Source organism: Juglans microcarpa x Juglans regia, chromosome 6S (assembly GCF_004785595.1).
Source record: "Juglans microcarpa x Juglans regia isolate MS1-56 chromosome 6S, Jm3101_v1.0, whole genome shotgun sequence".
In the NCBI taxonomy this organism is placed as follows: domain Eukaryota; kingdom Viridiplantae; phylum Streptophyta; class Magnoliopsida; order Fagales; family Juglandaceae; genus Juglans; species Juglans microcarpa x Juglans regia.
In genome coordinates, this window is record NC_054605.1 from 17,973,520 (window position 1) to 18,001,162 (window position 27,643).

At 38.3% G+C, this 27,643-nt stretch overlaps 4 protein-coding genes across 4 annotated transcripts; 2 read left to right on the top strand and 2 right to left on the bottom strand.

Annotated features, from left to right (window-relative positions):
* The first annotated feature begins 712 nt into the window (after positions 1-712).
* Positions 713-9,389, top strand: LOC121237877. The gene is given in 9 exon segments (XM_041134790.1): positions 713-988; positions 1,382-1,459; positions 1,461-4,088; positions 4,178-4,281; positions 6,437-6,506; positions 6,608-7,417; positions 7,838-8,040; positions 8,334-8,457; positions 8,536-9,389. Coding segments are annotated over 9 exon segments (4,524 nt in total). The 5' UTR covers positions 713-832; the 3' UTR covers positions 8,887-9,389.
* On the bottom strand, positions 9,333-12,838 carry LOC121237881 (probable WRKY transcription factor 43). Its single transcript, XM_041134799.1, has 2 exons — positions 12,320-12,838; positions 9,333-9,886 (listed from the first exon to the last, which is right to left on the bottom strand). Exons 1-2 carry the CDS (start codon positions 12,709-12,711, stop codon positions 9,709-9,711), a joined length of 570 nt encoding a protein of 189 aa, XP_040990733.1. The 5' UTR covers positions 12,712-12,838; the 3' UTR covers positions 9,333-9,708.
* Positions 12,839-16,229: 3,391 nt separating this feature from the next.
* On the bottom strand, positions 16,230-17,471 carry LOC121237880 (probable WRKY transcription factor 29). Its single transcript, XM_041134798.1, has 2 exons — positions 16,987-17,471; positions 16,230-16,879 (listed from the first exon to the last, which is right to left on the bottom strand). The coding sequence occupies exons 1-2, from the start codon at positions 17,313-17,315 to the stop codon at positions 16,261-16,263; spliced, it is 948 nt and encodes a 315-aa protein (XP_040990732.1). The 5' UTR covers positions 17,316-17,471; the 3' UTR covers positions 16,230-16,260.
* Positions 17,472-21,867: 4,396 nt separating this feature from the next.
* LOC121236674 lies at positions 21,868-22,503 on the top strand. Its single transcript, XM_041133110.1, has one exon. The coding sequence runs from the start codon at positions 21,868-21,870 to the stop codon at positions 22,501-22,503; it is 636 nt and encodes a 211-aa protein (XP_040989044.1).
* The last annotated feature ends 5,140 nt before the right edge of the window (positions 22,504-27,643 follow it).

The following is a 27,643-nucleotide window of genomic DNA, read 5'->3' on the forward strand; positions in this document are numbered from 1 at the left end:
AATGCATAGGCCTACTCAATTACACTCAGGTTAGACTTTATTCAAATTTATGATATAAGAAAGTAAAGTGTAGCACATCAAATGTTGTCATAGGAATGATAAATTTCTCTTAAATGGTAACATTTTTCACTGCAAAGTTGAGGTCCCTTTACTTTAGAATTTACAAATAATTAATTAAAAATTAAGTAAGGCTAGTAATAAGCACACACTCTGCACTGTTGATATGTCATAATTTAATTTATAAAAAAAAACTAATTTTAAATCTTTCTTATATATTAGTTATATCAAGTAAGATGCATTACTTGTCTATATAATTTTTCTTAAAATATTTAGCTTTTATCAAGTAAAAAATCACCGAATATATTTTCTCATGCAAATGTGAATTGAAATGATTAATGTTGATATATTCGGAATTAAACCACGTAATTTAAAGTGTTCCTTTTTTTTTTTCTTTTGGGAAGAAGAAGCTTTCCTTTTTCTAATCACACTGATTAATCACTTTTTTTTATAATATTTTCGATGCAGTGAGTTAAGATAAAGTAAATAAAAATTGAAAATTGAATTAAATATTATTTTTATTTTAAAATTTAAAATATTAAAATTATTCATTATATTTTATATAAAAATTTTAAAAAAAATTATACGAGTTGAGGATTCTCTTTCAATGTAAACAATCCCTCAATCTTGAAAAAAAAAAAAAAAAAAACAATCCCTCAATCCATTAATCAGCGCCCACCTCTCTCCGGTTAAAGTTCATTACGTTCGTACAGTTTCTCGGTCTTACGCAGCTACGCTACGAACGCTAGCTGGATCGCGTCGACTCACTGAGTGAATGAAGTGCCGATCCGTAGCGTGCATATGGTCGGGCGCGCATCCGTCTCACAGAGTAACCGCCACCGCCGTGCTGAAACAACCTCCAACTCTCTATACCGGCGGATCAGATGGCTCCATCATCTGGTGGAATCTTTCCTCCTCCGGTTCCAATCCGGTAACTGCAACTCGCTCCTCTGCGCTTCTTCCTTCTTTAGATGACTCAATGTTCTCACTCACCATCTATTTTTCAAAGAGCCACTGAACCGAAAACTGTCCTCTGAATACAAGAATTAGGCTCTGGTATAATTCAAATGGATTCGCTTTGTTTCGGCATGCGGCTCTGTTTGCTTGCTGAGAAAATGTAGAAATGAAATTTAATGGTTTGGGTGTCATGTACTTTTCTTCTTACTAACTAAATAGTTGCTCCTAGGACGCAATTCTAGTTCGATCAGGCTCTCAGTGGACGGGCGAGTTATTTTCTTCTTTAATTATTAATAGAAAAACAAATATATTTTTCTCCCTCGATAAATTGATCATGCACCAAACTAATGAGGTTTCATCTGGACAGGAAATTAAACCAATTGCTATGTTATGTGGCCACGCCGCACCCATAGCCGATCTCGGAATTTGTTATCCCGTAGTTTTTTTCAAGAAATGAAAAGCTAGACGCTTCAAGTAATGTTCTGGCAAGCTCTACTCCTGATTATTATGGTGCGTTAATCAGTGCGTGCACTGATGGCGTATTGTGTGTGTGGAGCAGAAGCAGTGGGCATTGCCGACGGAGGAGGAAATTGCCACCTTGGGTAGGCAGTCCATCCATGGTTCGAACATTGCCTTCAAACGCAAGATATGTGTGCATTGGCTGTTCTTTCATAGATAATGTCCAATTGTCTGAACGCGGTTCTGTTGATTCCTCAGAAGGAGCTGAGGGATCAGTTTATGGAGAATTTCAGCACAGAAAACCACCAAAATGTGCTGTAGTAGTTGTTGATTCATATACACTTATGATTGTCCAAACCGTTTTTCATGGGAATTTATCTATCGGTTCATTGAAGTTTATGGCTGTAGTTTCGTCCATTGAGCACAAAGAGAAACATTCAGTAGTCATGGGTGATTCTTTTGGTAGGCTGCAATTGATTCCGATATTAAAGGATCCTCACCAGCTTGGGGATGATGCAACTGGTTTGCATAAAAGTTCTCAGTCGGAGATGACTGTTTGGGCAGATGGGTTGAGTGAAGGTGGACAGGTTGTGTCAATCGCAATCTGTGAGAATGTTATTGCTTTTGTTTTTAAAAAGCACTGCATATTTAGGCTATTGGAAACTGGTACCACAATTGGAGAGATTTCTTTCTCAGACAAGATCGTCTATCTAAATGGCAGGTCTACTCACTCACATGTTATAGGGGGGACGTTTCTTGAAAGTGAAGAATCTGCGAGTAAGCTGAATACTGACGATTTCGATGAATTATCTACAACCAGTTTTATTGTATGGAATAATGATGGTCATGCAATTGTGTATTGTGTATCATTTTTAAATAACATATTCAAGTGTGAGGCTCTTTGTGAGATCCCTACCACTTCTCATCCTGATGATGCGAGATTATCTGTTTGTTTCATTCAATTGAACCACTATCTTCTTCGCATTTGTTCTCATTGTATTTATGCTGAAGAACCTTTACTGTGGAAACCCCACATCACCATCTATTCACCACATACAGAACATGATGACCATGGAAAGTTGTGCTGTAAGTTCAGAATACTTGGAGAAGGCAGTTTTTCTGTTGACTGGATTGAAAAACCTACTTCAATTCATAAAATTGAGGATCCCAGTGATGGGAAGAGTGAGTTAAGTTCTTGGGAATCATCTGTTCCAAGTCCAATAAGTGGTAATAATATACATGCATGTTATCAGTCCAACAAGGCACGGATCGTATCTTCTTCCATGGTTATTTCAGAAAATCTCTTTGCCCCTTATGCTATTGTGTATGGTTTCTTTGATGGAGAAATCGAGGTTGTGAGATTTGATTTGTTTCATGGAATAACTTCTCAAGGTAATAATTCACACAATGAACTGGGTTCACATGCATCCCGACAATATTTTCTAGGGCACACAGGTGCTGTACTATGTTTGGCTGCACATCGTATGGTGGGAACTGCCAAAGGATGGAGTTTCAATCAGGTCTTAATTTCTGGAAGCATGGACTGCACGGTTCGCATATGGGACCTTGAAACGAGCAATCTCATTACTGTAATGCACCAACATGTGGCTCCTGTGCACCAAATAATTCTTCCCCCGTCCTGGACTGACCGTCCTTGGAATGACTGCTTCCTCTCTGTTGGTGAGGACTCGTGTGTTGCTCTTGCTTCTCTGGAGACTTTGCGAGTTGAGAGAATGTTTCCTGGACACCCCAGCTATCCTGCTAAAGTTGTGTGGGATGGAGTAAGAGGTTATATTGCATGCCTTTGCCAAAACCGTTCGAGGACATATGATGCGAGTGATGTTTTGTACATTTGGGATGTAAAGACAGGTGCTCGGGAGCGGTTTCTTCGTGGGACCGCTTCTCATTCAATGTTTGATCAGTTTTGTAAAGGTGTCAGTATGAATTCCATATCGGGCACTATACTGAATGGAAATACCTCAGTTTCATTACTAAGTCTTCCAATAATTGAGGATGGAAGCTTTTCTCATTCTAACTTAAATAGTACAGATAAGTTGGTCACTTCATCAAATGTGGTGCCAAGTATTGCAAATATAGTTGAGCCCAATACTTCCCAAGCACATATTAGTAAAGGAATTTCGGCAAAATCACTTCCAACCACTCTATCTATACTTCAAAGCAGCAAGCCCTCCATCAAATGCTATTGCCCATTCCCTGGAATCGCTGCTCTGAATTTTGACCTTGGATCATTGATGTTTCCTCATCAGAAGCACGGACGCACTGCCAATGAAAGTAATAAGTTAGACGATACCAATGTGAAGGAACAGGCTAATGACAGACTAAGTCCCCACCACATGAATATAGACGATGGTGATGTTAATGAGAGCATGAATACTTCTATAGAAGAGCTTGAGTGGATTAGATCACTTGAAGAATGTTTACTTCGATTTAGCTTGTCATATTTACACCTGTGGAATGTAGATTGTGAGCTTGATAATTTGCTTATAGCTGACATGAAGCTAAAGAGGCCAGAGAATCTTGTTGTAGCTTCTGGATTGCTAGGGGACAAAGGGTCTTTGACATTGACGTTTCCTGGTTTGAGTACTATTCTTGAGGTAATTCAATGAATTTTTTTAAATGTTGGGTCATGTTTTCTTGTTTGGCTCCTTGCACTTTTTCCTGAGGCATTGTTATAATGTTTCAGCTCTGGAAATCCTCATCAGAATTTTGTGCAATGAGGTCACTGACAATGGTGTCCCTGGCCCAACGAATGATTAGCTTGTCTTATTCCAGTTCGGCTGCCAGCAGGTATTGCAAAGGTTCCCAAAAAAAAAAAAAAAAAAAAAAACTTCACAGAGTCCAACTTGTATCTTCTCTAACAGATTTAATATTCTTCAAATTCTACATCAGGTTATCAATTTTATATTGGCATAAATCTAGTATGTGTTCGGCAGAGAGCTAAAATATGAAAATTCTTTTAAAAATTTGTAGGAAAAGTAAGATTATTGAAATCTTGAAAGAGCTGGAAAGAATGAAGAGAAAAAAAAAAACTTGTTTAAGTCTTGGGTGATAATGTAATCAGAAATGCTACGTACAACCGGCATATACAACCTTTGCGTAACCGGCTGACAAACTGGGGTTCCATTTTATCCCTTTCTTCCTCTCTCTTTCTCTCTCTCAGTCTCTGGTCAAGTCCTCTGTAACTACATTGCACCACCTTCATCTCTATCTTCCTCTGGTGAAGAAGTGAAGAACAAACGGCTAGAGACTACATAGATGGCAATCCTAAAGAATCGGACATGTACTTTAGTACTAATACCATACGATTGAAGGTCCCAGATGGTTCGAACGCAGTTCTGGTGAAGAACCTTTACCTTTCCTGCGATCCCTACATGCGAGGCATAAAGGAAAAAAACCCAGATCGCCTCTTTAATTCCTTTGCCCCTGATTCAGTAAGCCTCGCCCTTATGTTGGTCTCTCAATCTTTTTCTCTTGAATGTATACACATCATCTTCAATGATGCTAGAAACTATTTGCAGCTGCACGAATCTTGCCTTCCCTTACCAATTGGATCCCTTTCAATGGTATATCTCTGATCCACTTTTTCTAATGGCCAAACTCGGGTGCCCAACCACTTAAGGTCACTTTCAGAAGTTACACCAGTCCAATCCTGCACTTCAGCTTTAAAACAAGGCCTCCAAGATTTGCATTTTGGGACATATTTATCAAGTCTTGAATCTTCTGTAAACGAATCAGAGGTTCCAAGTAACTGATTGTTGATTCCGTTTTCCACCCCTTCTGTACAAGAAGTTTTGTCCAAGTCACTTTGAGTGGCTGAGGGTGACTCAGAACAAGCTTGTGTCTGAGACATCATTTTCTCAGAATGGCTGGGGGAAAGAGAAAATGAGAGAGTGGGGAGAACAAAAAGAAATCTGAAGGGGAGAATGAGTGACATGAACGAAAACAGAGAGAGAGAGTGTGCGCGTCTGAAACTAGAGAAAATTGAGAAGGAAGAGGGCTCCATATCCATGGTTGGGTAAAGAGAAAATGAGAGTGGAGAGAAGAAAAAAAAAAATCTGAAAGAGAGAATAAGGAACGAAAAATTGATAGTGATAGAGAGGGAAAGAAATGAGAGTGTGGGAAAAAATAAAATTTTTTATGCAACCGGTTACGCGGGGGTTTCCACAGCCGGTTGCAAGTAGAGTTTTTCTAATGTAATAGATGTGTGGAGAATATTATTTATTAACTTTTTTTGTGATTTAAAAAACTGTATGATTGCTGCTGCGGTGGTCATCTGGATATTCTTGTCTTTATATTAATTTAATATCTTCTATGGAGGCTGACATTGTTTTACATGCTTAAAACAAGAGTTTCCATTATTTTTTTATGTTATTTTTATTCCTTAAAGAAAACTTCAAATTAAGGATTAGGGATATTTCAATCAGTTTACCTTAAGCCTAGAAATTTTTACTACAAAATTAGTCTGATGGTAAGGTTACTTTTCAATCTCTTGCATATGTGATTTCCTCTTGCACTAGCTTAAATGTCATGTCGCTGCTCTCTATGTATGCTTTTATTTCCTCTACTAGGTAATTACCGTGCCAAGATTATCTCCTAAATGTTATTCATGCATGACAAATGAGCATAAACTGTATAATCCCTTTTCCAGTAATGTAGACCGGTTTTGAAAATTGTGAGAAGAAGGTGGAGACTTTCAAGGCTTTCTTTCTTAATAATCTTCATTCTGAATGTTTGTATTGAATTATTTTTCTATCACTGGTTTTCAGGATTTTCTAGATCTTATTTCTTCATTTGCTTAGGTGTTTTTTGGTATACTCTCTGTTTACTGAGGTCACACACGTTTTTTTATCAATAATAAAATTTGAATTACTTATAGAAAAAAGTCATGTAGACCAGTTATATTATTTTTGCTGATCTTTTAACCTGATTGTATTGTTTGCAGTGCTTTAGCAGCATTCTACACTAGGAATTTTGCCGAAAAATATCCAGATGTAAAGCCACCTCTACTCCAGGTTGCATCTTGTGTTGGAAGCCGTACTGGCATGGTTGAATTTACCAATTAGTCAAATTTTCATTAAATTTATGTTTTTATTTCTGCTTCTCTGTATTACAGCTTTTGGTGAGTTTCTGGCAAGATGAAAGTGAACATGTACGTATGGCTGCTCGCTCTTTATTCCACTGCACTGCTTCACGGGCAATTCCACTTCCTCTACGTAGTCAAAAAGCAACTGACCAAGCAGATATGAGCTCTCTAATTGGCATCAGAGAAAATGAACATGAAAATGTAAATATAGAAGAAACATCTGCTAACAGATTGCATTCTGATCAGCTCCTAGAAACACAAGGGATCTCCCGGGTTGAGGAATCTAAGATACATGATTGGCTAGAATCTTTTGAAATGCAAGACTGGATTTCTTGCGTGGGAGGAACAAGCCAAGATGCCATGACATCTCATATTATTGTTGCAGCAGCACTGGCTATTTGGTATCCCAGCCTTGTGAAGCCAGGTCTTGCCATGCTGGTTGTTCATCCCCTAGTAAAATTGGTTATGGCGGTGAATGAGAAATACAGTTCCACTGCAGCAGAGCTCCTTGCAGAAGGTATGGACAGTGCATGGAAAGCATGCCTTGGTTCTGAAATACCTCGTTTGGTTGGAGACATATTCTTTCAAATAGAATGTGTAAGTGGTCCATCAGCCAACTTAGCTGCACAAAATCCAGTTGTACCAGTTGCCATCCAGGAGACTTTGGTTGGTGTTCTTCTTCCAAGCTTAGCAATGGCTGATATACCAGGGTTTTTAACTGTTATAGAAAGCCAAATCTGGTCTACTGCATCCGATTCACCTGTTCATCTTGTATCTCTTACGACTCTCATCAGGGTTGTGCGCAGTTCTCCAAGAAACTTGGCTCAGTACCTTGATAAGGTTCGTATGGTCCACGTTCAATGTGGAGGGTAAAAATAAAAAATTGAAATCTTAAACGCATGAAATTAAGAGAAATTTTAGAAGATCCACCATTCCGTGCAACTTAGATTTACTTTATCCATGGTTTTGAGATGTGTAACTTATAACTACTTATGGCAGGATAAGCCTCTATATGAGTACCGGTCTTTATTATTTTTATTGCTTGATGTCTGTTGACTTCACCTCAAGCTAAAAGATCTTTCTCTACCCCACCAAAAAGTAACAATCTTGCCCGTCCCTGTTTGTTTAACAGTAAATATTCATATTGCTGAATAATCTTTTATATTTAATTAAATTTAAATAAATTTTGTCCTCCATTTTTTTTTTTTTTGTGTCAAGTCTCTGTTTAAATTTGTATTTGACATTTGGGCAGATTTACAGGTGGTTAACTTCATTTTGCAAACTATGGACCCTAGCAATTCTGTCATGCGTAAAATGTGCTTTCAAAGTTCAATGACTGCCTTGAAGGAAGTTGTACGTGCATTCCCCATGGTCACCTTGAATGACACATGGACCAGATTGGCCGTTGGGGATGTGATTGGAGAGATGAACAGTGCTAACATTCGGGTGTATGACATGCAAAGGTACTAGTAGACAGAGTATTGCCTATGAATTTAAATAATTATGTACAGATGCACCAGAAATGTGCGCGCACACATACACACACACCAAAAGAGAGTATCATGATTAACTCTCTATAGCAAAAACCCAAGCATATACTACTAAGTGGTCAATTATCAATTAGATTCTAAACTGGTGCGTATGATATCAAATTAAAGAAAACATGAGCTTCTGCATATCTCGATACAAATGTTTTTTTGAAATTCTTCTTATGGTTACATCTTAATTAGCTTCGTGTCTTTGTTTTTCACTGCAGTGTGATAAAGATCAAGGTTTTAGATGCAAGTGGACCTCCTGGACTTCCAACGTTGCTTGCAACGGCATCAGAAACGGTGGTAACTACTGCAATTTCTGCATTGAGCTTTTCGCCAGATGGGGAGGTACTTGTCATTGATATACCCTGTAAACACAAAGTATGCGTTTTAACAAATGTCTAAATATATTCCTGTTAAATGCAGGGGTTGGTTGCTTTTTCTGAGCATGGTTTGATGATCAGATGGTGGTCATTGGGATCCGTGTGGTGGGAAAAATTGAGCAGAAACTTTGTTCCCGTGCAATGCACTAAACTTATCTTTGTTCCTCCATGGGAGGGATTCTCACCGAACTCTTCTAGGTCAAGCATAATGGCAAGCATAATGGGAAATGATAGACAGGTCAATTCACAGGAGAATGCCAGCATTTCAAGTCATGCGGACAGTCTGAAACTATTGATTCATAATCTTGACCTGTCTTATCGGCTAGATTGGGGGGGTGAACGGAAACTACTTCTTTCAAGGCATGGCCATGAGTTGGGCACTTTCCAGTTATAAGCATCCTCACCTCACATGCAGATTGTCAAGGGCAAGCCCTTTGAAGTTTTTCGTCTTATATTGAAGTAGGGAATCTCAACCAGTTTGCATTTTCAGTTGCAATTTTCTCACCAATAAAAATAGGAAGTCTTTTTCATTTGATAAATCCTTCAGATTTTACCAGCATAGGATATGGTGCTCTTAGTTAATTTCTGATCATCATCACATCATCATCATCAAGTTTCCGGGGGTGCAATTCTATTTCGGTGTCTTATGAAGTGTTTACTTGCTCAATGAACAATGCAACACGCACTTTTTGCTCAAAGCAGATAGCTATATAGGTCTTAATGTATGCATTCATATATTTGTTTTTATTCAGCTAGCTAGAAAAGATGAGGGAAGGGTGATTTCCATGTAATTCTTAACAGTAGATTGCCGAACCAATTAGGATGTAGAACTACACTGGGTCTGGTTGTAACCTTTTTTCCGGTTCTGTTCTGTATAAAGCAATTCCTTTTTAACGATTTTAAAGGCTATTCAGAAGGTTGCCACGGCGGTAACAAGCAATCTGAAATTCTGCGTTATGAATTTTAGTCGGCTTGGGAGGAAATTTTGGAATCCTTTTTATTTACTGATTTTGTGGTGATAAAGAGAAGGCATGCAGTTCGTAAAGATCATAATAAAGTTGTGTTTTTAGTTTACATAAATCATCATCATTTGCTTTTTTTCTCCTTTGTCTTCTTGATTTTCAAACAATGTTGCCATAAAGCAGTTATTCATGAGATGTTCTGTACACTTGCGCTTAGGCTCAAAACATAAAAGTTATAAAACGATAGATTGGGTCTAGAAGCTTGAGAGGAATTGCAATTGCCTCAGTAGTGGGCTTAGGCTCTCCATCAATTGTTCACAAGGATGGTTGTGAATGCCCTCATATGTTGTCACGACGATGCTTGCATCTTTTGAATGTCGCTGGATTTGTTTCTTCACGTTGCATGTATGATGCGTGCAGCGATAGTAGCTCCTATACACATGATGAAATGTTTATCATATAGAAATCTTTAAATACATTAAGAACAGAGGGTTTTTTTTTTTTAATCAGAAGTGATCAATCATCAAAGAAGTATGGAAATTCAGTACTAAAATAGAAGGTGTTCAAACATATATAAAACTAGCTGGATATATATATATATATATATATATATATATATTTATATATTTTTTTGGATTCTTTTTCTGAGAAATATTTTAGCCACAAAAAGATTCATAAAAGTAAATTTACAAATTGACGTAGCTTGATGTAGTACGTCAGATTGTAAAGTCACTTTTATTATAAAGTAAATCCAATGTATATTGCATGAAACTACACTAATTTATGAGTTTACTTTTGTGAAATCTTTTTGTGTCTGTAGCACTTCTCATGCAAAAAACTAGGGATGGGCTACTGGGCCCCGCTGCCCCACCCCAGCGTGGCGGGGAGGGCAACCCCGCTCTACCCATGGGGGGGCTGCATATAGAGCCCCTATCGGGGTGGGGGGCGGGGAGGACCAAACCCTTGCCGCGCATTTCTTTTGCCCCGCCCCCGATTACATTTATATATATATATTATATATAAACATAAATATATATTTATATTTTACAAATTGTGTATATATAAATATATATTACAATTTGTTAGACTTGTTTACAAAGTATGCACTAACAAATTTAAAAACTAATACACTATAACTTAAACAAAATATGCACTAGAAAATTTAAAAATTACATAGTTTTTCAATTATAGTCATATTTACAAATTTTAAATTTACAATTTGGGTCTAAAAATATATTTTTAATCACTTTTGGACTTGAATAATTTTTAGATTTAGTGAAATGTAGCATATTTTTTAAGTGGACGAAGGCGGGGCAAATTGGGTATCCGCCTCACACCCCGACCCCGGGATGTGGGGAAGGGGTGGCCCCGCCCCGTAGGGGGCGGGTAGCACCCTTACAAAAAACCCTATTGCATATGCATATCGATACTTAAAAAAAAAACTAAGTAATGTTTATGTGAAATTGTCACCAATTTGTTTGTGAAAAATTTATGACTAGCAAACTATAAGAGTGAGTAGCCTTGATCCACAATATGTAATCAACTTTTTTAACATGTTTTGATCATTAAAGAAAAAGCACTGATGTGATAAGTCTCAATGAATGAATTTAAAGGAGCAAGGGTGCTAGCCCCTTACGGGCGGGTAGCCACCCATCTTGCACCCTGTCCCTGTTTGGGTAGGGTGACTAGATCTATCTCTACACCCCTTCTCGGTCTGGGTAGGATGACCGTTTGCATCGGCCTGCCAGGTGGGTGGATTGACCCCACCACTGTTCGGCCAGCCCGTCTGACAACACTTTTTTCACAAAAATCCAACAAAATTGTATATACATAAGAAAAATTGCACAAATCCAATAAATAGTCTACCAAAGTTACAAATTGCACATATCTTCATATCTGTGCACAGATTGATGGGCAATAGCCATGGACCGCGGCCATGGGTCATAAAGATATGTGCACAAACATAAAGATTTGTGGGATGGCCCAAGCTCATGGTCATGGGTTATAAAACTCACAAACCCATGGTCGTAGCCGTCGTTCATTAACTTACAGATCCACAACGGCGGCCGTGGTTTGAGTCATAGAGACTCATGACCAAGGTGTGGTCTTATCATCGTAGACTGTGGCTTGACGATAAGATTGCAACTTGGCCATTGGTCATGAGACGTGACTCACAACAGTGGAGAGAGAAACTGTCTTAGAGGAGGAGGAGAATAAGAATATAAGAGGGAGAAGGAGAGAAAGCAGAAAGAAGAGAGGATGTTGAGTGGCTATTGAGACATGAAAGGAAGGGAGAGAAGAGAAGAAAAGAGAAGATGGGAGAAGGAAGAGGACAGGAGGAACAGAGAAGAGAGGATGAGAGGATGTATATATATTTGGGTTGGGTGGATAGGTGAAACTAAGTTGGGGTTAAGGCTCAGCCTAGCACCCGCCCCCGCCTTTGTGCATGGGTGGGCGCCTGCCGATCTGCCTCATGAGAGGGGTACGCTCGGGCCTATAAAGGAGCCAACTTGCAAAATGAATAGTACTGTACAAGAATAAAGTGGTGGCAATTTTAGTAGCTTATCGATCTTGCATATGTAGCATATGTATAAATGGAGTGATAGTTTGAATAATTGAGGTATAATTTGAACCAAGTAGAGCGTAATTATTTTTATCAGTCACACAAAGGTAATAAATTTTCCAAAAACTGCACAACCAAAAAATTTCTGTTAGTAACCATAGTACTTAAGGACAACATTAATTTGATTTGTAGGGTATCCCGAAGCAAATATATTAGAAAATGGCATACGAGAGAAATTACTGAATGCAATTAAGGGACAAAAGATCTAGCAAAGTGAGTACTGAGGCAGGAAATTATAGCACCTGGGGTGGATACTATTCTTCACAGCTTTCTGCCCGTACTTCCGCCACCTGAATCCATCGTCTAGAATATCATCTGGGCTTTTCGTGTGGAAGGCAATCCTCGGTGGAATGGTTTTCTTTGTCCTGCCTACTCTTCCTTTATGTTTAGTACTGCCATTTTCACGGCCTACGGCTCCATTCTTAGCCGTTAGGGGTTTGCTTGTTGATGAGGGATTTTGGTTGCCAAACTTGAAGTTGGGACCAGCTGAGAGGAGGCTAACCCAGTCGATGTCTGAAGCTATTTGAGTTTGCATTAATCTGGGTTCTTGCATTAGATCACGTGGAGGCGATGGAAGTGAGTAGGAGATCGGAACGTTAATCTTTTGAGTCAGTGGAGGGGGGAGTTCGTCCATGACAACAGCTCCCCAAGGAATAAGCTAGTTTCTAAGGAATAAAGTACGTAGAGGCTAGCTTGGGGTTATATATGTTAATTTGGACCTTGAATGTAATGGAAGGATAGACTCGCTTATGTTTGGAGAGTTCCATGCTCAAAGAGAGAGAGAGAGAGAGAGAGAGAGAGAGTTCCATCTATTTGGACATGTCTTTCTGCAATAGGACAGTTGAACAGAAGTAGGTGAAGTATAGTTGGCTTTATCATGCGCATAAGCTAGCTAGCTAGGGTTTCCTCAGGAAGTTTTCTCTCTCTCTCTATCTCTCTCTCCACCGTCTGTTGTCACCTACACATGCACATGCGTGCAAGACAATTGGCTTCTAAATGGCTTAAAGTACAGGATTTAGGTATTGAAAGCGGCTAATCAGATCGACCAGCGTCTTTGGGTTAAGAACAAATGTTGTTGTGGTAGTTCAGAATTTGTTCATCAATTGGCTGACCGGCCACTCTGATTAACCCTCTCAGCGGGCATGATCATCATAAGCTTCCGGCTGCAAAATAATTAACTCACCACTTCAATTATTATATAGATCATATTAATTTAAATATATAACATTACAAATTATATATATATATATATTATTCTAATGCCACTTTTTTCGTTCATGGTTTTTAATTAGGAAAAACCTCATGAGTAGTACTCTGCTAGCTTGTATAACAAGTTATCTACACCCAGAAATGCCAGTACTGTATGCGCGCGCGCTTAAAACCACATTAAAGGAACGCACGTCTAAGCTGATAATTAATGAAAACTTAAGGATCATCGTGCATATAAAAATAACTATAAATTATAGGCCTCGTTCTTATCTTTTATATATTCTGCGGTCTAGCGGTGAATTTAGCAGTTCAACTACAACCTAAGTACGTACATTTCTTAGTGGCTGAATATTTTATCAACGGTAAATTAAGTAAAGTAAATATTATTAATTCTTAATATATAGATCAATATATATATATATAGCCGTACTCATGCATGTAGGTAAAGCTAGCGATCGTGCACGCAAGCTGACTTTTGAATAGCCATTGATCATGATGATCTCATGGCCCTTATATATGCTAGCTCCAAGTAATCATGTTTTTCATGTATATCGAAGTTTCTAATTATTAATCCAGTTTTTTTAATTTCTTAATTTTTCATGACAACATATTAACATATGAACAAATTAAATCCTCTGATCTCCAGCTCGTTGCAAAATATATAGCTGCGAAACTAGTTTATCCAACAATATAGTATATATACAAACAACTCGTACGTAGATTAAGCTAATTATTAATTTATTTATACCCGCTGATCTATACGTACGTATTTGGGTTCCTTAGATAATAAATTATCAGGCCAAATTATAATAAACTGATTAGATCAGTGTGAAAAATCTTAATGGCAATCATTTTAAGATTAATCCACACAGACTGCCATAAAGAAGAATTATGAAATATAAATGATTAATCTGTGAATATATTTTCCCATCAACTTAAGTTTTAATATTAGACTTTGTGAAAAAAAATCCTCTCAACATTAATTTATTTTTTATTTATTGTTACTTGAAATATTTAAACGGTCAACAATAAATATTGTGGGGTCCACTTGATCACGTGTCAACCTGATCTCTTGATCTATTAATTGAGACCTTCAGGCAGCAATTACTCAAAGAAGTTAAACTTGATCAAAGTTTAGGCCTAAATTTTGATATTGTAATTTGTACATGTACAAACTAGCAATTAATATATAAGATGCCAAATGATGCAAGACCATAATATATATATATATATATATATATAGACGTACGCTGAAGTAGTACTAAGCTGTGCAGATCATATAAAAGGATGGCCTTGAAAATGAGATTAATGATCATGAGCGCTACCGTATAGGTAGTGGGAATTAGTATCTTATATATTGTGATGATTATGCATGTAATCTATGTGACAAACTTGTTTTGACTTTTCTACCGCGTACGTAGACAGCCTATAAATTCTACCACACATCTCCACGCCGCGGTTCCATGCAATTACGTCCTAGTTGCTAGTATAAGAAGTACATTATCATACGGACGCTGCTAGAGACAATGATGTGGCACAGTGTGGCATGTGTCCATTTTCCTACTCTCTCTCTCTCTCTCTCTCTCTCTCTCTCTCTCCAGCTTCCCAGCAATCATGCGCCTCACCCGACTCTCTTTCCCGCCACTGCAGCTTGTCGCTGGTCACCACCAGCGATAGTTCCCCCTTACTAGTACCTCCGACTGGACCCAACCCCCCATAGTACAGCCCCTCTTCCTCTCCTCCTCTCGAAATTGAGCCCCTCTCACACGGTTTCTCCCTCTCGTAGCTACCAGTGCCGCCGTCGAAGCCCAATTGCGCCACTACACTCAGCCTCTCGTCAACATAAGCTTCTCCGCAACAATCGGAGCCCTTCTCTCTCTCCTCCTCCCCGAGCAGCACCTCCCTTTCTCGATTACCTCCTTATTGGCGCTCCACGTCGGTGGTGCTGCTTGGATGTCCGTCGGCTTTTTCTGCCCACCATGAGGTGGTCCTTGACCACCATGGTTGGTTCGGGGAGAGGGCATGGGGATGGGGAGAAAGGAAAAAAATAGGGGGAATATGTGGTCACTGATATCAGTGTGTGAGATCCTTTTGTATCTATAATGTTTTCCTTATCATACTATACTGGCTTTGTAAGTATCAAGCTAAGTGGGATACTCCATGTAGGTAGGTCCCACTACAAGAAATTGAGTATTTATGAGAATTATTTATTATAAATATAATTATTTGTAATGAAAATATATTCATTTTTTTTTATATATAAAAATTACTTGTAGCAAATATGCTATTTTCGATCCTGAGTCACAAACTATATGTCATGATGGGGATTGCTTCCAAACTTTGAAACAACAATCCCTCGAGATTTTCTTTTCCATATATAGTCGAACGCAATCGAAGTAGAACTGTTTCTGTTCCAAATAATAGATTAATTAGATCAGCAGTACTCCTAATCAGCCAAGAGTTATGATGATTAAAAAATAATTTCACTATTTGTGGGTAGGACTCAACATTAATAAAGTAAGATCCTGCATAACGAAGTCTTGATTATCCTGTTCAAATAAAATATTAATGAAAAATTATATTCACAATTTGGTATATAGATCACATGCATGGCATAATAAATTATTTACATGATGTAATTTGATTTGAAAGATAAATTTTAAAATTTAAATTTTAAATTTTACGAATCAGATATTATTATTTAAGTAATGTAGATGATATATGCTCTACACATCAATTAAAATGGTTAATTAAAGAAGATATTTTAATTACAAATCCTTATTTAATGATTGTGGAAAATTAATAGATCTACAGTAGCCTTGAATAGGTTGGGTCGTTTGTTCAATGCCTGAAAAGGCTATTTAATTCAGTTAATATATTACAGAACAAGAACCATTAATGAGGGGAAAATGAAAGAAAATGAAATTACAGTTTGTATATATATATCCTGTATATCGCATATGCATGCTCCGCGTCAATGACCATCATTTGTGGCTGTGGATCGATCAACGAACCAAGGTACAGGAATGTTTTCCAATAATGAATCCAAACAGCATCCACTCAAGGGCGCCGGTTCTGAGGCCAGTTCCTCAAAATCCTCCAGGCTTGGAAATGGTTCGTTTTCCAATACTATATCATCTATATTGAAAATTTCATTACCTTTATCAGTTTCTTGCACCAATATTTGCTGTTCCTCTTTCTTCGAGCTCGCATTTTGCACAAACTCGTCCTCAATGGATGCCATCAAAGGGGTTGTTGGAGAAAGGACTTTGGAAGAATATTGAGAATATTTGGTTTTCTTTCTGGGTGTTGTTAAGTTGCTTCGGGTGCTGCCAGCGAGGGAGTTTCGGCGAGTTGGACGGCTGTGATTGTGTTCTGAAGTGTACGTTACAATGAAAACTCCCGGGTCCAAAGGGCTCCGTTCCACCTGCTTTCTTGCTGAACACCCTTTTGAACTGCTGCACCTGTAGTAGCTCCTCGGATATGGCGATCCCTTGATGGGTTTCTGACCGTATTTACGCCACGCCCACATATCTGAGCAAAATCCCTCGGCTGCTGTCACATATTGCACCACCCTTTTCTGCTGATTCTTCCTACAGCAATATATACATGGAACATAATTGTATCAAAAATTTCTGGGAGATCAATGGACTTTCAAATCTATAGACTAGAGCAAACTTTTTACCCCCGAATAACCGACCTTCTTAATTTTGGTGATTTTATACTTTGCTTGATCTGGTCTGGTTCTTTGAGTTCTTTAGGAGCAGATATGGAGCTTGCAAGGATGGTTTGTGAGGAATTAACAGGGTTCAAGACAGGATAGAAGGGCTTGTAAAGCATTTCCAGTTTATCTGAAACTGTTGTAGTTTCACTGTTTTCAGGAAAGCTTAAAGCACCATCTTCTACAGCATTCATAGGAGGAAAACAAGATTTTGGGTCCCCAAGGATAGCAGTAGGGGCTTCAATATTTATGCACCCTCTTACAACAGCTTGCAAATCCCAGTCCTCCATGCATGCAAATTCACTCATCAAAGACCTTATAATATTTGGAGAGAGAGAGAGAGAGAGATCAGAGAGCTGAGAGCAGCGGACTCCGGCGGAGGAGGAGGTGACTATATATGTATAGACTGCCAGAGAACTGCAGAGAACTTTGTGAGGAAAATATTGAAGTCAGGGTTTGGTTATATATAATTGGGGAGAGAGAGAGATCAGAGAGGTATGCTAAAACCGTCATTTTGAAGACCACTTCCTAATTAATTTGTTGTGAATGTCTACTCGTTTGACAATTTGTAAAGTCAAATTAAGGTTACGATCATAAACAAAAAACAATAATCGCGACAATATTGATAGTACCTTCTTGTTCCTCTAACTTGTACCGAAGAAAATTGAGCGTATCATGCAGTACTCTTTTAGGAACTCTCGTGGTTACTTCTGTACGTCTATCATGCAATAAGAGATCAGGACCAATAATTTGGAATTTTTGGATACGCTTATATACAGTAGTACTCATTCTTTCGTGCGTCGACCACGTGGATCCTGCTCATAAGATTTTCACTTGCAAACCATTTGAATTGAATTATATTTATGAGATGCTACAGCCTGGATTATACGAAAGTAATCCTATAAATTGATGTAGTTTCATGTGATTCTTTAAATTTATTTTACAATATGACGAATCATATCAACTCGCACACATTAATTTGTGATATTATTTTTGTGTAATCCGGTTAAAATATTTTTCTATATTTATTATTATAAATTAAATTTTCAGATATTGGATATTGGAGATAAAGTGATCAAATCTACAAATACGTGAACTAAGGTTGATAACTATTAATGATTCAGGATAACCCAAAGAAGAAAAACACACACAAAGGGATGATCTATGCGCATTAAACTTCTCCTTTCAGTATATATAAAGTTCTTGAACTTTTGAAGTGATAGATCTGCATATATAGTCACAAACCAGCTTAATGATCAGGGTCGCATTCAGCCGTTATGGGGCTTTATGCTAGTGTCCAGGCCGTCACGCGGTATCTTACACACCCTTGATTCGAATATAGAAGGCCTAGATCAATATATAATTATATCTTGGTTGGTCCCTGATCGATCGATCTCCATCCCTTCTGCACTTTGCATGAAAAAAGGTTGCCTTAAAGCCCTAAAAGACAGTCTTTTTCTGATCGACTCCATCAGTTTGATATGATATATATGCTCAAAGTCAAATTTGCTACAAACACACACTAAGACAGCGCATGCCCATAAGGGCATAATTATTTTGTTCACAAAATCATGAACCGCCGTTCAAAGACAAGAAGCATCCCCGTCAAAGAATCATAAGTCAAGTTACTGCTTGCAACTTGCCCGTGTGATATACGTATAAACCCCCTACCGACACAATACTGGCCACGAGCTTAATGGCCTGGACCTTGGGACTGATCTTTATCAATACAAAAAAAAAAAAAAAAAAAAGGAAAATGGAAAGATTATATATTGTTTAAGTACGTACCTCCTGAATTATCGTTTTCTTTTTATAACATGATGAACTCTAATTAATGCATACAATATAGACATCCTGCAGGTTTCCGAAAGTCTAAATTCATGATGTCAAAGTCTCAAAGTTTTGAAGTAGGATTAACAGAGTCCAGAGATCATATATGTAGAGAAAATTATAGCGATTCAAAGAATTAATTAAGTATGGTTTTTATATTCCTTGAGATGCAGGGGAAGCTCGCTCGAGAATGGACTTTTGGTGACCACCGAAGATTTGACAACTTCTAGGCTTAGCTTGGCTTTACGTAGGGAATCTACTGAGAATAGAGTAGAGGCCCACTTGGGGGAGGTTTGGAAAGACTGGAATTAAGGTCTGGGCTTCGGATGAAGGGGACGGAATCTACGTGCGTACCACGCGGGTTGGCTATCAGGACTGAGCTAGGACTGAATCTGAGTCAAATCGTGCATTATACGTCGCCGTTAATTGTTGTGTGGATTATTCAAAACTTTGACGACTAGAAACTTTGGATATCTTATATCAATTTGGTTTGCATCAATACCTCGTATTAATTTGGATTTGCATCACCTTAATTTGATGTAATTAATTAATTAATTAATGGTACCATATGATATTTATATGATTTCAACTTATTTAGCTGATGAGGCCTAACAACCTAATAAATTTTTTTAAAAAATTCTCTATGATTTTCGGGTGATTGGTTTGGTGATTTTTGGCGGATTGGTTTAACGTTTTTTCGGTTGCCATTTTGAGCGCGCCGGTGCCTCTCCATGGCAACTGCTGATGGGCCAGCGGCTACTTAGGGTCATCATTGGAAGTTCACGAACCTAGTCTCAGCGGCCCCTCAGTCGATTCCGGAATATGATGTGCCAGTTAGGGCACCGAAAATCATTGATGGTGAGCTTTGTTTTTTGTTTTCTAAGGATGAACTTAAACGATCTGCAGAACCTTTCCGGTTCTCCCTTGTTCTGAAATTCCTTTGGTGACGACCTTCTATGGATACAATCCGATCTTTCATTCATACTCATTGGGGTTTGTCAGGAATCCCTGTGGTTTCGACGATGAGTAGGCAATGTAACGTTTTTACAGTTTTAGTCAGAGGATGATTTAAACAAAGCCTTGGCTCGGGAAGCACCTGACGTTGATGGAGTGCATTATCGGGCTTTCCGTTGGTCGACAGAGTTTAATGAGGATAAGGAACCATCTTTAGTCCTAGTTTGGATCTCCCTACCAGGTCTCCCACCACACTTTTATCATTCCTTATTTCTGAAGATTTTCACTGTGTCTATTGGAAGATTTATTTGTCGTGACAATATAACTTGCTGTGCAGTCAGAACAGATGGCGCTTGTATTTGCATGGAGATGGATGCAACGAAGACTCCCCGAGTTTTTTCTGGATCGGTTCCCCTGGATCTGCTGCTAGCTAGTTACAAGAATTTGTTTTTGGAACTCTCCCTGTATTATGCACAAAATGTAAATTACAAGGACATAATGAGATGACATGTAAGTTTGAAGGTGAGAAAGGCATATCGACTCAGAAAGTGGGTGGAAAGAAATGGGTGCGTAAGGGTCTTCAGGATAAATCATAAGGAGAAACGGTGCGCCAGTACAGACAAATCTCATTACTGGGGTTCAATTCAATGAAGTGCATGTGGTAGGTGTAATTGCCGATGAAAGCAATAAGGTGCTTGAGAATAAAGTAGAAAATCTGAGGAAGGAAGGAAAACCACAAAGCCATCAGAAGAACATTATTATTCACGTGGAGCTAGTTTCTCAAGGAGATGTTGTAGTGCAGGAGGGTCATGTGAAACGGTCAGCATTGGTGACTGAAGAAACAGTTCTTATTGGGGAGGTGGAAGAGGGTGAAGTTTTACTTAACAAAGACCTTGTGCAGGAGCCACATGTGACTTTGGTCGTGGCAAATGTGGAGGTTGGCCATTGTCAATCTGGGGTTGTTGGCTTGGAGTATGAACGGGAGAATGCTCAGGAAGAAGACCATGGTCTTCAAGTTGATGATGAAATTGATCTAGACATGCCTCCACTGACGGACATTGATGATGTTCAACTAGAGGTTCAAGAGGAAGCGCTGGTTGGCGTGCATCTTCAGACCCTGTCTGATTCGGAAGGTTTACAGCACAATGCTCATATTCAACAGGAAAAAGAAGTTATATCGGACTCTGATAAGTCATCCCGAAACATTGATGGGATGATGGGAACTAAGGTGAGAAGCTCTAATAGGGCAAAAAGCAAGCCTTTGCGTTTTAAATTTATGATGAATAGGATTATGTATTGGAATATTCAAAGACTTGGGACTTCTAGAAAAAGACTGTTGAAGATGGTGAGATCAAGTAAGTCATGTATTTTTGTCGTAGCTGAGCCTTTTGTTGATGGGCAACAACTTTGTCGTTTGCAGAAATACGTTTATTTTGAAGGCAGTGCTTTGAATCAAGAGGAAGGGGCAAACTTTGGGTGTTATGGTCTAAAGATGTGAAAACCTTTGTGCTTGGTTCTTCTTCCCAGAGTATTATAATGGAGATAAATCTGAATGGTAAAAGTTTGTGAATTTCTTTTGTTTGTGCAAAATGTAAATATAGGGATCGTCGGATGTTGTGGGATGATTTATATAGTTTACATCTTCAGAATGTTCCATGGATGGTTATTGGAGATTTTAATATAATCGGATCGGATGAGGAGCGGATTAGGGGGCGATCTCACCCGCATATTGCCATAAAGGAATTTAATTCTTTCATTGATATGGCTGGATTAGGTGAATTGAGCTTCCAATGGAATAAGATGACTTGGTGTAATGGTCACGTTGTGAGGTCTTGGAGTTGGGCAAGATTGGATTGAGCTCTTGTCAATTCGGTTTTTGTATTAAAGTATCCTTCGGCGAGAGTATTTTATTTACCAAAAATACCTTTTGATCATGCTCTTTTATAGGTTGATTTGATGCGAGAAGATATGAGATATAAACATGTTCCGTTCAAGTTTTAGCAAATGTGGACAACTCATGAATAGTTTTTAGACTTTGTTACTAATGCATGGAAGGAGGAACAGTGTGGTGGGGGAATGGTTCGCTTGGTGAGGAAATTAAAAAGTTTGAAGGGTGCTCTCCGTGTATGGAACTGGAAGGTTTTCGGTTGGACTGGGATTCAAATTAAGCAGTTGGAGGAAATGGTGCATGCATTGGAGGAACAATTGCAAGTTGGTGTCTCAGAGGATGTAAAACTAGATCTATTAACTTCCAAAGTTGAATTGGCTACGTGGAATAGTAGAGAAGAAAGTTGTTTGGCCCAACAAGCAAAGCAAACATGGCTGAATTCGGGAGAAGCAAACTTAAAATTTTTCAAGTTCATGGCTTCCAAAAGTCATAAAGTGGTGGGGCAAATGAAAATTAGTGAGAATTCATGGCTGAAAACTTCGAAGGAAGTTCCCTTAGGGGCTGTGGCTTATTTCCAAAATTTATTGGCCTTTAATCACCAATCACCATTACCAGATTTATCTTCGCTTATTGATCGGGTCATTCAGGAGGATGACAATGTGACTCTTCTAGAGCTTCCTTCAATCCAAGAGGTAAAACATGATATGTTTTCAATTCTTACGGATAGTAGTTCGAGTCCTGATGGATTCGGGTCGGGTTTTTATAAAGCCTGTTGGGGTATTGTTGGTTCAGATGTGGTGGATGGAGTACATGATTTTTTTTAGTGGTGGTAAAATCCTAAGGGAATTCACGGCCTCTTTTCTAGTTTTGATTCCCAAGGTTGATAATCTAAAAAGTTTTGATAAGTTTCGTCCTATTAGCCTTTGCTTAGTGTTCTATAAGGCATGTACAAAAAATCTTGTGGGTCAGTTATCTTCTTTATTACCTCTATTAATCTCTTAGGAACAATGAGGCTTTATACCTGGGAGAAGCATTTTTGAAAATGTGAGTTTAACACAGGAGATGATTCAAAACATTAATAAACCGGCTCGGTGAAGTAATGTGGTTTTGAAGATAGACATGGCCAAGACCTACGATAGTATTAAATGTGATTTTCTTATTCATTCTTTGGTTGCTTATGGGTTTTTTGAGGAAGCTTGTATTTTGGTACGTCAATGTGTCTCTTCCCCATGGTTCTTAGTTGTCATGAATGGTATTCCAAAGGATTTTTTTCTAGGAGGAAGAGGTTTGCGATAAGGAGATCATTTTCATCTCCTTACCTCTTATCTTAGTGGAAGAAATTCTTTCCAGATTGTTGAAAAAGAGTTTTCAAGAAAGGAATATCTCTCATTTTCAACATCCTAGAGGGGCACCAACTATATCTCACCTGTTATATGTTGATGATATTGTTCTCTTAGTGGAAGAAATTCTTTCCAGATTGTTGAAAAAGAGTTTTCAAGAAAGGAATATCTCTCCTTTTCAGCATCCTAGAGGGGCACCAACTATATCTCACATGTTATATGCTGATGATATTGTGATTTTTGCTAGTGGTGATAAAAAGTTGAATTGCGCCATTTATGAGGTTCTTACAATAGTTGGTCTGGGCAACGGGTCAACAAAGAGAAGTCCTCAGTTATTTTTTTGACCCTTATTTCATGTGCTAGGCGAAGAAACATCTTACATATTTCTAACTTCACTAAAGGGTCTCTGCCATTCAAATATTTGGAGGTTCCTATTGTGTCTGAGAGGTTAAAAGCAGTTCATTTTGATGAGTTCCTTGGTAAGATCAAAGATAAAATTGGGGGATAGCAATCTCGGCTTTTGTCTAGTGGAGCTCCCCTCCTACTTTTGAAGCATGTGCTTGTCAGTTTTTCGATTCATCTTCTTTCGGTTTTGCAAGTACCAAAATTTGTCCTTTCCTATATTTCCAAAAGTTTTAGTAATTTTTTATGGGGTTATAAGGATGGAAAGCCAAAGAAACATTGGAAATCCTAAGATTTGATGTGCAAACCCGTTAAAGAGGGTGGTATTGGCATTCGAAATTTCGATGGGGTACAGAGAGCTATACATATGAAATTTGCTTGGAGGTTATTATCAAAAGACTCTCTTTGGTCCAAATTTTTTAAGGCCAAATATATCAAGTAGAATCATATTTCCATTGTTAACCCAACCAATGGATCTATATTTTGAAAAATGGTGATGAAGAGTATACCAGACGTCATTGATCATTCGAGATGGAAACCCAAGAGAGATAATATTTCATTTTGGTTGGATAAATGGTTAGGTGATGAGCCTCTTGCGGCTGCATGTCCTACTATTTTACCAAACTTAAAATTGAAAGACTGTCGCATGGAAGGGGGTTGGGATATAGATTTGCTTGTTTAGTTAGTGGGTGTTCAAAAGGTGCAAGAAATCTCTTATAATTTCTGTAGGCAGAGGGATGGTGCTGATCGTCTAATATGGACGGCTAAGGAGGAAGGTATTTTTTCTACCAAGAGTGCATGGGAGGTTATTCGGATACAAGCTTCAAATGTTAGATGGACTGACTGGATTTGGCATCCGTGTCTTCCAAAAAAATATGGCAACTATCATGTGGAAAAGTAGTCATAATGCTCACACTGTGGATGATAAAATTCGTAGTATTGGCATTCCCTTAGTTTCAAAATGTAACAGTTGTGCACAAGGGGAATATGAGGACTTAAATCATGTGTTGACATCGGGTGAAGTGGCAAGGGCTATTTGGAAGAGATGTGCTATGCAAGTGGGGTTCCTTAGACATCAACAATGCACGTGGATGCAAACTGTTTATGCATGGTTTCCTAGAGCCTCCAAATCATTGACAAAGGATCACCTTATGGGCCTTATTCCCTCTATTGTAACTTGGAGACTTTGGATTTGCCTGTGTAGAGCTCGTATGGAAGGAAAGTGGGAGTCGGTGGAGGATATTTGGCGAAGTATTAAATTTTGGCTTGTTAAACTGAGCGAGAAATTGAAGGTTTTGAAACCTTTATCTCGGTGCGATGAGATTTTGTTGGCTAATTTAAATATTTCATACAAGCTGAAGAAGAACATGCCAATTTAGATAGTGCGCTAGAACCGACCAAGGGAACATTATTTGAAACTAAATATAGATGGAAGCAGTCAGGAAAGCTTGAAGAAGGCAGGTGCAGGTGGGTTAATACGTGATTCATTAGGAAATTTGGTGCTTGCTTTTTCTGTCCCTCTAGAGTACAGTACTTATAATAATTATGCCGAATTCATGTCCCTATTACATGGTGTTAGACATTCGAAGAGTTTGGGTTTTACTAATGTGGAAATAGAGATGGATTCTATGGTTGTTGTAAATTGGATAATTGCCTCTAATTGTCCCATTTGGTACCTAGAAGATTATTGGATTGAGCAAATAGAGTTGCTTCAGGACTTCAATTTCACCATCCGGCACGTCTATAGGCAAGGTAATAGCCAGGCAAATTTCTTGGCAAAGCTGGCATCTGATGATTGTGCTGCTACGTGGGAGTCCTTGTCTTTTGTCCCTTTTTGTTAAGGGGAATGATTAGGACTGATAAACTTGGTCTTCCATATATTAGAACTTGATTTAGAGGGATGGGATTTTTATTGTTATTTGTTGTTGTTTGTGTTGTTTGGTCTTAGTTTGCTTGTATAATGTTTAAATTGATTTTAATAATGGTTTTAATACTTGGTTTGGGATTTTATAATTATTTGTAACCTCTAAGTATTTGATTATAACCAAGGTATTTCTCCGCCATAAGTGAGATTTATCAATAAAATTAGGGTACCGTCCTATTCTAAAAAAAAAAAAAAAAAACCTTATTTAGCTGCTGAAACTACATGAAAAAAGAAATCAACTTGTTAATGAATGATAAATCTATCCAAAAATATCTAGTCTACAAATGACGGGATGATCATGTAAAGGGGTGTTCATCTACATGTCGTGGATTTTATTAAATCATTGGATTCACTGATTTTCTATTGACTTATTAAACATGAGACAATTAGTACTGATGATTTTGAACGTGTATATGTATGTTGGAACCAATAATACAATTAATTAATAAAGCCTTCGTTAATATTGCGAGATGCATCATGTCTTTGCATGTATTATAAGATTAAGACCACTTATATATATGTTACGTACGTGGAGTCTGATCTTTGGTTAACAGGCACAATACTTGTCAGTAGGATTGGATTAAAGGAGGGGATAGCCTAAAGTATAAACTACTGCTGCAACGAAGGCAATGGACATGCACAGGTATATATGGTGGTATATATGGGCAAGTACCCTTTTCTCTTTGCCACTGCAAAAGGTATTTGCGCAAGCAGTGCTCCACTTTCATGGAATCCAGCTGTGTGCACGGATGTAGGGTTGTGCAGAAAAGCCGTCAACCCACACCATTCGTACCAATCGACCTGACCCGACCGATAAAAGCGGGTTGAACTAACTTACGGGTCAAACCAACTAACTGTCGGTTTCGATCCGACTAAAACTCCCCAAATCTCAAACCATCTGCCATCCCTCCCCAAATCTCAAACCCTAGCTGCCATCCCTCCCAATTTCTCTCTGTCATCACCGTCAACTCTGTTCGTCATCATTGTCGACTCCATTTGTCTTCCCTGTCGACTCCAACAAGCAACAAGCACAACCTCAAACAGAGAGAAAATAAGGAAAATAGAGGAGTAACTCGTCCACCAACCACCAAGCAACCATAAATTCATCATAATCCCTCGTCCACCAAGCAACCAAAGATTTATCAACAAAGCTCACCTTCAAACATTTTGGTAGCCCAAAGAAAAACATCACACGACCCAACTCATCCCCATCGAGGAGAATGTCGTCAATACGAGAATGGAAAAAGTGAAAGAATTGATCGGCAGCGAGTTTGGAAGGAGAGGAAGCGAAGCGATTTTGGAGAATGGAGAGGAAGATGCGAAGCCATAAATTCACTCGACCATTCTTGTTGGGTTGTAAACTGGCAGACGGGTTTTTGCAGTGCAGAAGAAAAATTTTCTTCTTTCTCGTGTCTGTAATCTTCAAGAAATGGAGGATGAGATGCGATGGACAATTTTGACTTTTAAGTTCTAAATTGGCAGATGGGTTGACCCGACTAAAGTTGGGTCGGTTCTTTGCTTGTTGGGTTGGATACGGGTCAGGTCGGGTCGGGCCCAAAACCAGTGCGGGTTGAACGCTGTGCAGGCCTACACGGATGGGCCTCTAATGCACCTGCTAGCCTAAAATATGTACCCGCTTTCTCTCATTCTTCTGAATATTAATGTAATGCACCTGCTAGCCTAAAATATGTACTCGCTTTCTCTCATTCTTCTGAATATTAATGTAACATTGTCTATGCCAAGTACTCCATTTTTCATTTTTTGCGTGTTTCAGCTTGCTATATGAAATGGTTCGGTTTCGAGGAGCTATATTATATATAGCTTATCTAAAGCTGGCATCTGAACCAGCTATCATTCCATTGAAGCAGTAGGACCTGCAAATAATAGTTCTGATGTGTACAGAAGTAGTACTAGATTGTTCAAGGAATTACTACATGGGGAGTGGGGACTAATAAATTGTTTATGATTATAAGATGGAGTGAGGGAGCATAGCTCTGTCCATCATGTGTTTGTAATAAGGAATAGATTGGACGACATTAAACTGCATCGTTCTCATTTTATTTTATCTAATCATTACAATTTTTTTTAAACTCTCATATAAAATAAAATAAACAATTTAACTTTTTCAAATCTCAAAATAAAAAATTATATTATAATAATAGTTTATTCAACTTTCATCTCATCTTATCTGTATAACCAAACGAGATCTTGTGATGAAGCATAGGCACATCCAGATCCTAACATCACAAGAAATAGTTCAAGTTTCAATCCATACTGTGGAGGGAGAAAATACTATAG